This window comes from Crotalus tigris, unplaced genomic scaffold (assembly GCF_016545835.1).
Source record: "Crotalus tigris isolate CLP2741 ecotype Arizona unplaced genomic scaffold, ASM1654583v1 scf7180000019971.1508617, whole genome shotgun sequence".
Lineage (NCBI taxonomy): Eukaryota > Metazoa > Chordata > Lepidosauria > Squamata > Viperidae > Crotalus > Crotalus tigris.
The window spans coordinates 1,472,393-1,485,618 of record NW_024097800.1 but is presented as its reverse complement, the minus strand read 5'-3'; the positions used below and the strand labels follow the sequence as shown (position 1 = coordinate 1,485,618).

At 35.7% G+C, this 13,226-nt stretch overlaps 1 protein-coding gene across 1 annotated transcript in view; it reads right to left on the bottom strand.

The window, feature by feature from the left end:
• Positions 1 to 2,659: 2,659 nt before the first annotated feature.
• The window catches only part of RASSF9 (Ras association domain family member 9), a 54,062-nt gene continuing 43,495 nt past the window's right edge, over positions 2,660 to 13,226 (bottom strand). Inside the window, exon 2 of the mRNA XM_039365170.1 lies at positions 2,660 to 4,833. Within this exon, the coding sequence (XP_039221104.1) occupies positions 3,567 to 4,833 (1,267 nt within the window). The 3' untranslated portion in view covers positions 2,660 to 3,566. The remainder of the gene's footprint in view (positions 4,834 to 13,226) is intronic.

The window sequence follows — 13,226 nt, the reverse complement described above, 5'->3', positions numbered from 1 at the left end:
AATCTGGAAAAATATCATGACACTCAATAAGGAATGTTTTCACACATATTACAGTACAATAGCAAATAAATGATTTATGACCAGGTTTCAGCCCTTGGCCTTAACCCAATGAAAATTACTTGTAAATTACCATTAAAACTAATAGGAAATTTATTAATGAGTAAACCCCTATTGTGTTCAGTGGGACACAATAATACTTAAAATTAAACAGTTAAAATTGAGATTTAGTGAAATACTACACTAAATAATTTTGTAACTATACCCCTCCAAGCAAGATCTTCCAAACTAATTTCTGCAAACCAAAATGAATTTGGTTTGCAAACTTTCAAATGAATTGTACACCCAATCCTAAATATTTTAGTTATTTCCATTCAGCCATTATAATTTAGAATATTAAAATGTATTCAAGCAAATGGAATAAAATATAGTAGTATATCTAAAATTTCATTGATATTTCACATGTTTTAGAAGAGCGGAATACAGGTTGGGTTTCCATCATAATTAGGTCTAATTCTGATTTATGTTCTCTCGTCATGCTTTTTTGAAACATTGTTGTGTAATTTTCTTCTGACCAAGAATTACATTTTTTTTAAAAAAAGGCCTTCATAGCTACATAGAGATGCCAATAATATATCAAATGAGAGGGTGGAACAAAATATTCAGCACATTCCTGAAGGGCTACAAATGGAATGGATGTCTTAAGCCTTATAAGGCACAATTATAAGGCACAATTATCAAAACCAAAGCACAATCATTTTGAAACTATACACTCTAGTGTTGTGAAGGGGATGCTGGGATAGAGATTCTTTCAAGTGATTAAAACAAACCATAATGTAGTGCAACATGAATCTATCCGGTTATGTCAATGGTTACAAGATCCACTGACATGAAAATACAGATACATTAGGAGTAAACCTTGAATATATTTCACAGTACTTACTTTAAAATGAATATTATAGAATTGGGCTAGGCTTTTGCTTATCTTAATGGGCTCTGGTTATAACTGAAGCCACTTCATGTAAAAGAAAGGGAAGAAACATATTTCCTACACAATATCTTCCTAAAAATCTATTTTTAGATTTTTGATATCTGTTAGATACACTGAATGTTATGCTTCTGCCACTCCTGCTTTGAAAAAAACCTAGATGCATAGGGCAATACCCCTCTCCACCCGCCCCATACCCCCACTATTGCTATTTCCAGGAATATTTCAAAGCAAATGTAATGGTTACTGATTTTCAAAGAAGTACTGTAAGGTAGGTCTTGGTCTTGTATAGATGCTATGGATTACTTCTCACCCAACATTTATAACTTCATATAAAAAGAACATACAAATATCCATATGGGCTATAGAATGTAATGCAGCTACTTATTTTGTAAAAAAACTCATAAGAAAAGGAAATCTGACAAATATTGCACATTAGATTTAACTCAACTATGGGATTATCTAAGAAAAATAAATTAATACATGAACAGGAGCAGTGGAAATACACCCCAGTCAATCCTATAACTTTAGAAGGGCTATGTACTGGAAGAAGTCCTAACTGCTTGCATCCCATAAAGCAGTGAGTATCCCTAAATTAGTAAACCTTGAATATACTATAAACAGACATTTTTTTTATCCACAGACACTTGAATATACAAGTTGAAGTGATGAATGGAAGGTAAAAGGTAGTGTAGAACTTAATTGAGTCTGAAGTAAATAGTGAAATCTATTCAAAATAAATTTAATTCTGATTCACAACGTAATGGCATTTAAAAGAATCAAGCAAACTGTTTTGTAACATTGCCTAAGATATGATTTTTTTTATATATCCCATGAATTGCAGAAATTTTTCAAATAATATGTTAACATATTTTCAACAACAGAGATTTGAAAATTACAGTGTTTGTGCCTGTGTATATATATGTCTGTATCTACAGGTGTCCTCGTCTTATTATCACAATTGGGACCAGAATTTTTATTGCTAAGTAAGGCAGTTCTTAAGTGAATCATGCCCAATTTTATTACTTTTCTGCAATGATGGTTAAGCAAATCACTGCAATTGTTAACTGAATCATGCAGTCATGAAGTGATTCTACTTTCCCCTATTGACTTTGCTTGTTAGAAGCCGGCTGGGGTGGTCACAAATAGTGATCATATGATCCCAGGATGCATGGGATTTTGACCACATGATTATGGGGATGCTGCAGGGTTCATAAGTGTGAGGACCAATCATAATTTCACTTTTTTCAGTGCTGCTTTAACTTTGGTCACTAAATGAATGGTTATAAGTCAAGGACTATCTGTATATATTTATCATATTAATAAATTATTATAAAACTATAATAACATTATTGCTATTCGTCTATGGTTCCAGTAGGAATAAAATAGGTAATAGAACTCAAAAATATTCCAATGAAGGCATTCAGCATAACACCAAATGATTCAGCCACATAAAAAAAGTAACTATATATATAGTTACTTTTTTTATGTGGCTGAATCATATATGAAAAATCTCTTCCTAATGTCCCAAGATTAATGGGGGTTGGAAATCCAAAGAAGAGAATTTTCTCAGTTATTAGAAATAACAATAGGGTAGATGATGTTTATTAAAAGTGAAACATCAAGTCAGAATGTAAAAGAAAAAAAATAAACATAGAAATAATGTTTCCATTGTCCAGTCTAGAAAGTGGCCTTTTATTGATGGTCTTTCTCACTGTATCGCTACATTAATCCAATGTAAACAACATTCATATGCTGTAATCTGGGATTACTAGTTTTGTAGGCCTCATCTACAATACATCAAGCACTGATCTCACTTGTTCTTGCTTAACTAGCATATGTTGGTTAAAGAGTTATCAGATTCTGATTTATACTATGGCACTGTAAAATTTATTTACTTCATTCTCTTAAATTTATATTTAGGAAAACAACTGATCTTTAAAATCAGTACCTTATTTAGAGATATGTAACAGTAGTAAATGATGTATTGATAAAAACATTGCTTATGTGCAATTCAAGAACTTTGATTGGAATAGCAACTTCGTTAGATTTTGTTTTATCGTTTAATTAAAAGGCAGCACAAAAAATCTGCTGTACTGCTAACTCTAATGCAGTGCATTTTCCACAAATATCATAGACTTCAAAGATTAGGCTTTGCATCGCAAAATATCCACATTGTTATTGCACTGGATTGGCAGTGAATCAGTATATAAAAACAAAAGACAATATTCCCATAGAATTCTATGGACTGATAATGCATACAAAGGAGAACTTGTATTGTTATATGGACTTATACTTCTGTCCATGTCTCCCAAGTCTGGTTAACTAGTCTGTATCTACATGATCAATAGAACAGTTGAATTTGGTACATTATTTGAAAAAAGGGAAGATAATTTTACTGTATATTCCTTTCTGTTTATGAGTTTTGGCTGTTATGATTTGCCTGATTTATATTTATGAAAAAAATCAGGGAAGATATCCCATTAGAACTAGATTCAATTTTTAAAAGTGCCACATTTTCTATGTAATTTTTAATAGGTGCAAGTATTACATTTGCCTCAATTAAAATAATTGTTTTCAACTATGTGGACAATAGCAATGTGTCTCCTATAGCTGTCTCTGAATCTTGGCTGTGAGTAGAACTGATTCCAGTGTCGGAGTCTGTATCATTTAGGTCTAAATTTGTCATTTTGTGAAGAAGATCTGTGCCTTGAAAATTTTTTGTACAGGTTCCAGTTTCGTTGTCCTTCATTTCCTCTTCACTGGTTGGGTAACTGAATACATTTTTATCATTAGCATGCAAATCACTAAGCTCTTCTACAAGTAGTTCATATTCTTTTTCCTTCCTTTGAAGCATCAAATCCTGATATTTTAGTTCCTGCTCTATGCAGTTCAAGTGAGAATGAATCCTTAGAGCATCTTTCATACTTCTCTCCAGCTCATTCTTAACACTTTCTAGATCAGCGTTCTCCACTTCACCTTTAGATGCTTCTTCTGTCCATAAGTCTCCATTTTTTTCACTTTCCTTAACCTCTTGTTCAATTTCAGCAGAGAGTTTTTCAATCATTAACTTGTGGTGCTTTAGTCCTTCCTCCACTTGTAAAATCCCATCACATTTATTTGAACTTTCCTGCTGATGGTTATGAGACATTTCCATTAGCTGTTCAGAACTGCTACAAGAAGACATTAAATAAGACTCTTGAACATAGTTTTCCCCATCACTTTCAAGCTGATCTAGATGGAATTTGGCTTCACACTCTTCAATTTCCATATCTAGTTCCTTCATTCTATTAATCTGTTGGTGAATAGTGTGGTCTTGAGAAAGGATGAGATGGATTAGTGTCTCTATATTGTCCCTCTCCTGCAGAACTCCTTCCTGTTTAAGTTTGGCCAGTTTCCGAAAGGTTTTCCTAAGAATTCTCTTTTGTTTGTCCACTGACAACATCTTCATATAATTTGCTGGACTCAGATCCCAGTGCATTTCCAGGTTTGGAACTATTTTGGCTTCAGATGTCCTCCACAAGGGTAAGGGAAGGAAAGCATCTGCCTTGACCAAGACAAAGTGCAAATTAGGTTGCTCTTCCCCCCAGGCTTTCCAGAGTCTGAGCATTTTTGTGAGAGGTGGAAGAACCCGTTCAGAACCTCTCCATTTTTCTATAATGCAATAATCTTTAGGTTGTCCAAAGAGAAATCTCTTCTCTGCCAAAGTGGTCTGATGTTCTTCCAGCAAAGCTTCAACTACTTGAATGCAAGTTGTGTGTTTAGTCAATCCACTGACAATCTTCTCTTCCTGGCAAACCCAGACTATGATTTCTTGGTCACTGGAGCCCATTTCTTTCGCAGATGATCTGAAGTTAAAGAAACAAAAAAAATTTATAAGCCAAATTGTAGCTTTGGGTAAACTCTATATTATATTAAAATATGGACATCCTGCATTGAAACTATCATGTAAAATTTATACACATACAAGGACATGTTTGAGAAGTGTTTCATAAACACAAGAAGTGCTTGTGTGTTTGCTCCTTTGTTTTTGCTCTTCCTTTTAAAAAAATTATTTTTTGTTCTGTTCTGTTCAATTATAAAATGTACCCCCTGCAAACCCCCAAAACCATGGATAGGCTTTGGAGTCTTAAGATAACTTGGAAGATTGTAGAAAAGGCGGTAAAGAATCTCAGGACAAAATTAATTTATCCTACATGTTTAATATATATAAACTGTTACAAAAGCTATGCATGCTCAGTCTTTAATCATATGCCTTGTATGCATTACAATAATTCTCACGGAACTTAGTGATATATATTTTTGCATATACTTGTATGGAACTATATTGCAAGTTTAATTTAGTTTCACTAAAGCTTGCAAAGACTAGCTATTACTCTATACAATTACTCAGAATATAACACAGAGTCAGCTTAAGGAACTGATCTTAATATTGGAGTTGGCCTGAGTAAACCCAGGTTCAAATCACTACAGAATTCACTGGGTGACTTTCCCTCCCTCCCCCCAACCCACCTCACAGTATTTTGTGGGGGGAAAAATGAGATGCTGGAAGAACAACATGTAACCTGTCTTGAGCTGATTGAGAAAATATAAATGAAATGAAATCTATCGACCAATCAATGAATTAGTGAATCAATAAATCAATGAATGAAGCAAGCTAGCTAGCTATTTTGAGTAGTTTCCCTTTGGGCAAACTATAAATACATAAATTAAGCTAATCAGAATGAGAAAATGCAATGAATCTATATTTTTGAGTTGCATTTCATTTGTTATGTTTTATGATTTCCCTAAGTTGCATGTTTTCTGCTATGCACATGGTATTTTTTTGTTTGCTTGCTTTGAAATAGGCTACCTTTTTCAATTTACATACTATGTGGATTCCTTCACAGAAATTCTGAACTATGTAAAGAATGGTTGCTGGAATTGGGTATGTCTAGTTTAATGAAAAGAAGGACTAGTGGGTGACCTGATAGCAATATTCCAATATCTCAGGGATTGCCACAAAGAAGAGGGAGTCAAGCTGTTCTCCAAAGCACGTGAAGGTAAGACAAGAAGCAATGGATGGAAACCAATCAAGGAGAGAAGCAACCTAGAACTAAGAAGACATTTCCTGATGGTAAGAACAATTAATCAGTGGAATGACTTGCCTCTAGAAGTTGTGAATGCTCCAACGCTGGAAGTTTTTAAGAAGAGATTGGACAACCATTTGTCTGAAATGGTACAGGGTTTCCTGCCTGAGCAGGGGTTGGACTAGAAGACCTCCAAGGTCCCTTCTAACTCTGTTATTCTGTTATACAGAAAATATATTTGTTAAAATGTACGAAAATGAAGGGCATTCATAAGACATAATGTATAGACAGACCTTAGGAATGGTTGTTTGACAGATGTCTACTTAAGAGGAGAAAAGCAAAACATGGAAACCAGGGAAAGCATGGAAATGCATTTGTGGGAAATGAGTAATCATGTAGTAAAAGGAAACTCAATAAAGTGACATTTCATAGAAACCACCTAAGATCATTAGGAAGGCTTATTTCAGTTACCTGCTCCCCCCTTCTGCATATTAATTAAATGAGAATATGGGATCAAGTAGTCTGCTTGAATTAGTTGCAGTGCTTGCATCTGTATGTCATGTTAAAAATTGGCTCTTGCAAAGGCACTTCTTTCTAGGTTTTACCCAGTAACTGAATTGGCAAAAATACCCTGCCACCCCTAGCAATTTTTCAGTGAATAACTAAAGTATATGTGAGAGGCAAGTACTCCCAGATCTATAAAAAGGCACCTCAATGAGAACTGAACATGTTCAGTGTACATACTGGGATGCTGGCTGTTGGAGAAAAAAAAAAAGTAGAAAACTGAGGAGGTTGGAATGGAATACAGTTTCTTGAAAAATAGCATGATCAAACAGATCTAATGTTCAACAGGAATGCTCCAGACTGCAAATTTGGTCAGAGACTTCCCAGTCTACAATGAATGTTTGAACCTTAATTAAAATCACTGGCATGGGATCTCTTTTCAGTCAAAGCATATGTGCAAAAGGAAACTTATGAAGCTTGTGATGTAGAGGATGGTTTTGCTTTCTTTTTGTCCTTTCTCCAACAGGATGGAAAGCAATGTTTAAAGATTATAATATAAGTCATCTTGAGGGACTGCCTTCTCACATTGCATTTGCCTGAACAAGATTGGCATGTTCCAGGTTCTTTGATTAAGCAATGTCATTTAGGAGACTTTGGAAGTGTGCCTCCTCTGTAGCAGTGCCTGCCCTCTGGAAACTTGCTGTCTATTGTCAGCTTTATTGTAGTATTTTGTTTGATTATTGTGAGCCATCCAGAGTTGTTAGAAGCCAGATGGCAGACAAGCTATTATTATTATTCTCTGTTCACAACAATGTAAAGTTACTGCTATCAGTTCTTTAGCCGGTGTTATGTTTGTGTGCCTCGGGTTCTTCCCAAGAACCTAGAATGTTGTAATGTATCAGTATTAGTATATGTGTGAATCCAAGCAGTGTGGCGTTTTGCAAGTGACAGATGGAAATTTTGTCAATTATTTTCTAAGTGCTGGGCAAGATTTTTTGGTATAGAACCCAGTATGCTGATAACCATTAGCACACTATACCCAGTTTATGCCATTATCTCTCAACTTTGATTTATAAATCTTAACACTTTGTGATCCTCTCCAATACTCTATCTTCTATTCTGCTTTCTCCTGGTACTGACATATCAATTATCCACACTTTGTTTTTAACCACAGTTGTACCAGATATATAAGCAAAGATTTAATAATAATAATAATAATAATAATAATAATAATAATAATAATAACCACTTAGAAACAAGGAAGATCAAGGAAGCACTGGAAATAATAAAGCAACAAATAACAGCTATAGCCAGGAAAATCAGTAGATATGAAGCTTGAATTGCAAACTATAGGCAAAACCTCCAATTTCAATCCAATCAGAAACATTTCTACCAATCCATCAATGCAGAAACTGCAAGGAATCAGTCAGTACCTGACAAGGAAGAAACTGCAGTTCTGGAAGCAGATATGGGATAACCCAAAGAAATACAACAAGGATGAGGCTTGGTTAAAAGAGGTGGATGCAAATAAAACAGAAGTTGAAATGAAAGAACTAGTAATAACAACAAAAATGGTAGAAAAAAGAGCAAGGAAAATCAAAAATTGGTCAGCACCAGGTGAAGATGAACTGCATGGGTTTTGGTTGAAACATCTAACTGTTATACACCCACTCATTGCCAAACAGTTCAACAATATACTACAAGGAGGAGAAATTGAAAAGTGGCTAACAACTGGGAAAACCTACCTAATAATGAAAAATCCAGCAAAAGGGGCAACACCAGGTAACTACAGGCCAATTACCTGCTTACCAACAACTTTCAAATTACTAACTGGTGTGGTAGCTGATGCAGTACAACAGCATCTAGTTGAAAACAATCTCTTTCCACCTGAGCAGAAAGGAAACCGCCCCAATAGCAGAGGAACAAAAGATCAACTCCTAATAAACAAAATGATCTTGGAAAACTGCAAGAGAAGGAAGACCAACCTGAATGTGGCATGGATTGACTACAAAAAGGCATTTGACTCTCTGCCACATGATTGGATAATAAAGTGCCTAGAAATAACAGGAGTCAGTAGAAACATCAGAAAATTTGTGCAAAGATCGATGGCACAATGGAAGACACAGTTGCAGATCAATGGTGAGAGGCTGGGAGAGGTTAATATCAAGAGAGGAATATTTCAAGGAGATTCATTATCACCATTACTATTTGTTATTGCACTGTTTCCTCTGTCAACAATACTGAATAACTCAGGACATGGCTATCAAACATCAAAAACATCTGCCAGACTATCCCACCTCCTTTATATGGATGATCTGAAGCTGTATGGAAAAACATCATCTGAAATAGAATCGCTGCTCAACACTGTCCGTATATATAGCCAAGATATTGTAATGGAGTTTGGCTTGGACAAATGTGCCACACTTACTATCAAACAAGGAAAAATAATGAAAACTGAAGGAATCAAGATGCCCCACGAAAATAACATTAAGAGTCTGGATGAGGAAGAGTACTACAAATACTTGGGTATCCTTCAAGCTGACAACATCAAGCACACTGAAGTCAAGAAAAAGATTAGAGGTGAATACATCAAGAGAGTGAAGAAGATCTTAAAGTCCAAACTCAATGGAGGAAATACCATAAAGGCAATCAACACCTGGGCAATCCCAGTCATTAGGTACACAGCTGGAATAGTGGACTGGACTCAAGCAGAACTAAAAGCAATGGATAGGCAGACCAGAAAAATAATGACAATGAATCATGCCCTTCATCCACGCAGTGACATTGATAGACTTTATCTACCAAGGCAAATAGGTGGGCGTGGAATGCTACAAGTACATCAGATGGTTGAAGAAGAAAAAATGGCTTTGGAAGAATATCTGAAGAACAATGATGAAGATGCACTGAAATTAGTATATCAGGAAGGCTTACTAACTACTGGAGAGACCAAACTGGCCTACAAGAAAGACCAAATGAAGAACAGAATAGAGGCATGGGAAGACAAAGCACTACATGGCCAATACATGAAAAAAAATAGCTGGGAAAGCAGATAATAATAAAACCTGGCAATGGCTAAGAGCAGGAAAATTGAAGAAAGAGACCGAGGGACTAATTCTGGCTGCACAAGACAAAGCCTTAAGGACAAATGCATACAAAGTCAAAATTGAGAAGACAGCAACAGACAGTAAGTGCCGCCTATGCAAAGAAGCTGAAGAAACAGTGGACTACTTGGTAAGCTGTTGCAAGAAGATTGCACAAACTGATTACAAGCAGCGGCATGACAAAATAGCAACAATGGTGCATTGGAAGATCTGCAAAAAATATCATTTGCCTGTAAGCAAAAACTGGTGGGATCATAAAATAGAGAAAGTCATAGAAAATGATAAAATTAAACTGCTCTGGGACTTCAGAATTCAAACAGACAAGCACCTGCAACATAACACCCCAGACTTAACAATTGTCGATAAGAAAGACAAAAAAGTCTGGATAGTGGACGTGGCAGTGCCTGGAGATAGCAGAATAGAAGAGAAAGAACTGGAGAAGATAACAAAATACAAAGACCTACAAATAGAAATAGAAAGACTGTGGCAAAAGCAAGCAAGGGTAGTACCAATAGTAATAGGCTCCTTGGGTGCAATCCCAAAACAACTGGAGCACCACTTGAACACCATTGGCATTGACAAATTCGCTATTAGTCAATTGCAAAAGGCGGCCTTATTAGGAACTGCTTCCATCCTGCGACGATATCTGTAATACCATCAAACATCCACATCTGCCTATCCCAGGTCCTGGGTAAGGACTCGATAGGTAGACAAAATGCCAAATCCAGTCTGAACATCTGGCTGACTGTGCGATGATCGATAATAATAATAATAAAAAAAATTGGAAGGGACATTGGAGGTCATCTATTCCATCCCCCTGCTCAGGCAGGAAACCCTATACCATTTCGGACAAATGGCTGTCCAGTCTCTTCTTAAAAACTTCCAGTGTTGGAGCATTCACAGCTTCTGGAGGCAGGTTGTTCCACTGGTTAACTGTTCTGTCAGGAAGTTTCTCCTTAGTTGCTTCTCTCCTTGATTAGTTTCCATCCGCTGCTTCTTGTCTTGCCTTCAGCCGCTTTGGAAAATAGCTTGACTCCCTCTTCTTTGTGGCAGCCCCTGAGATATTAGAACACTACTATCATGTCCCCCCTTGTCCTTCTCTTTATTAAACTAGACATAGCCAATTCCAGCAATCATTCCTTATATGTTTTAGCCTCCAGTCCCCTAATCATCTTTGTTGCTCTTCTCCGTACTCTTTCTAGAGTCTCAACATCTTTTTTACATCGTGGTGACCAAAACTGGATGCGGTATTCCAAGTGTGACCTTACCAGTGGTATTAATACTTCACATGATCTTGATTCTATTCTATCCCTCTGTTAATGCAGCCCAGCACTGTGTTGGCTTTTTTGGCAGCTGCAGCACACTGCTGGCTCATATTTAAGTAATTATCCACTAGGACTCCGAGATCCCTCTCACAGTTACTACTATTAAGCAAGGTACCCCCTATACTATACCTGTACATTTGGTTTTTCTTGCCTAAATGTAGAACCTTACTTTTTTCACCATTGAATTTCATTTTGTTAGATAGCGCCCAGTGTTCAAGTCTGTCCAGATTCTCCTGTATCTTAAGCCAATCTTCTGGATTGTTGGCTATTCCTGTCAGCTTGGTGTTGTCTGCAAATTTGATGAGTTCCCCATCTATCCCTCGTCCAAATCATTGATGAAGATGTTGAAGAGCACTGGTCTCTGAGTATATGGTCTACTCTTTTGCTTCTTTGTACAATCTGTGGTTTGAATATTTGATGATTTTTCCATTCTGATCTTGATTGTATTTGTTCAAATTGAGCAGCCAAAATCAAGCCTTGGTTTCATTTTTTTTAATGTTCCAGTTGTAAGGCATTGCCAGATTTCATCTTTATCTATTTTTTCCTTGATTTTTTTCTAGAAATTGGCCATGCAATTTTTTTCGCCAGCATTATGTTCTTGTTTCCATTATATAACTTCTGTATTCAATTTTTATTTTGTGCACATTTAGTAAGTTATGTATGAATCTAAACTTAAATTCACAGTCTAAAGTGAAAACTTAATAATTCAGGCCCTAACTAAGGACCTAAGAATTATTAAAGTAGCATCTAAGTATTATTGTAACTATTGATTGCACAGTCAGCCAGTAATTTAGTCTGGATTTGACAATTTTAATCACCTATCAAGTCTTGGGAAAGGTAGATGTTGTTGTTTGATGGTATTAAGGGATTGATTGTGATTTTGTCAATGCTGATGGTGTTCAAATGGTGCTCCAGATGTCTGGAGACTACACCAAAGGCACCAATTAGTCTTTGTTTTCCTTTGCCACAGTCAGTCTACTTCTATTTGCAAGTCTTTAAATTTTGTGATTGTCTCCAGTTCTTTTTCTTCTAATTAAGTTGTCTCTAAATTCTGAAATGTCCACTATCCAGACATTCTTATTTTTCTTACCAATATTTGTAAACTCTGATGTATTGTTATGTGTCAGGTTCTTACCTGTTTGAATTCTAAAGTCTCAGATCACTGGATTCTTCATTTTCAATTAACTTTGTCTATTTTGTGGTCCTACTAATTCTTGCTTGCAAACAAATGTTATTTCTTGCAGATCTTTCATTGCAATATTCTTGCTACTTTATATGTCATTGTTTGTAATCAGCCTGTGTGATATTCTTGCAGGAACTAACCAGATAGTCCATTGTTTCTTCAGCTTCTCTGCAGAGGCAGAACTTGCTGTCTGTTGCTGTCTTTTCAGTTCTGGCATTGTATACATTTCTTCTTAAGGCTTGGTCTTATGAAGCCAGAATTAGCCTCTCTGCATCTTTCTTTAATTTTCCTGCTCTTAGCCATTGCTTGTTATCTACTTTGCTTGCTATTTTTTTTAATGTACTAATCATGTAATACTTTGCCTTGCCATGTCTCTTTTCTATGGTATATTAGCTTCAGTGCATCATCTTCACTGTGCTTCAGGTATTCTTCCAATGCCTTTTCTTCTTCAACTGTCTAGTGTACTTGGCAACATTCCACGCCTACCTATTTTCATTGTTAAGTAGTCTGTTGACAACATGAATGACAGGCATTGTTATTGTGGTTCATTGCATAGTTAGCCAGATGTTTAGACTGGATTTGGAATTTTTATCCACTTATTCAGTCCTTCCCAAGGTTCTGGGATAGATAGATGTAGCTTGGTGATGTTAAAGTATTGTTGCAGGATGTAAGCTGTTCCAAGTAAAGCTACCTTTTGCAATTGACTGATGGTGATTTTGTCAACGCTGACCATATTCAAGATGATCTTTGGGGATTGTGCCCAAGGACACTATTTATTATTATATGTATAAAATATACTCAATGAAAATTATAGGAAATACAATTTTTATATATGTATATTCTGAATCAGATGAAGTGATCATGTTCGCAAATAAATATAAGATGCTGATATAAAACAAAAGGGCAGTAACAAAAGGGAAAGTACATGTCCAAAAGTCTCCGTTCTGGATGTTTTCTAAAAAGATTTATATATAATTTTTATTCAAGTTTTTTTAAAATAAAAACAATACATATTTTGTAAGAAAAAAATGAATATATCTCTTTGAATTTTAAACTGCA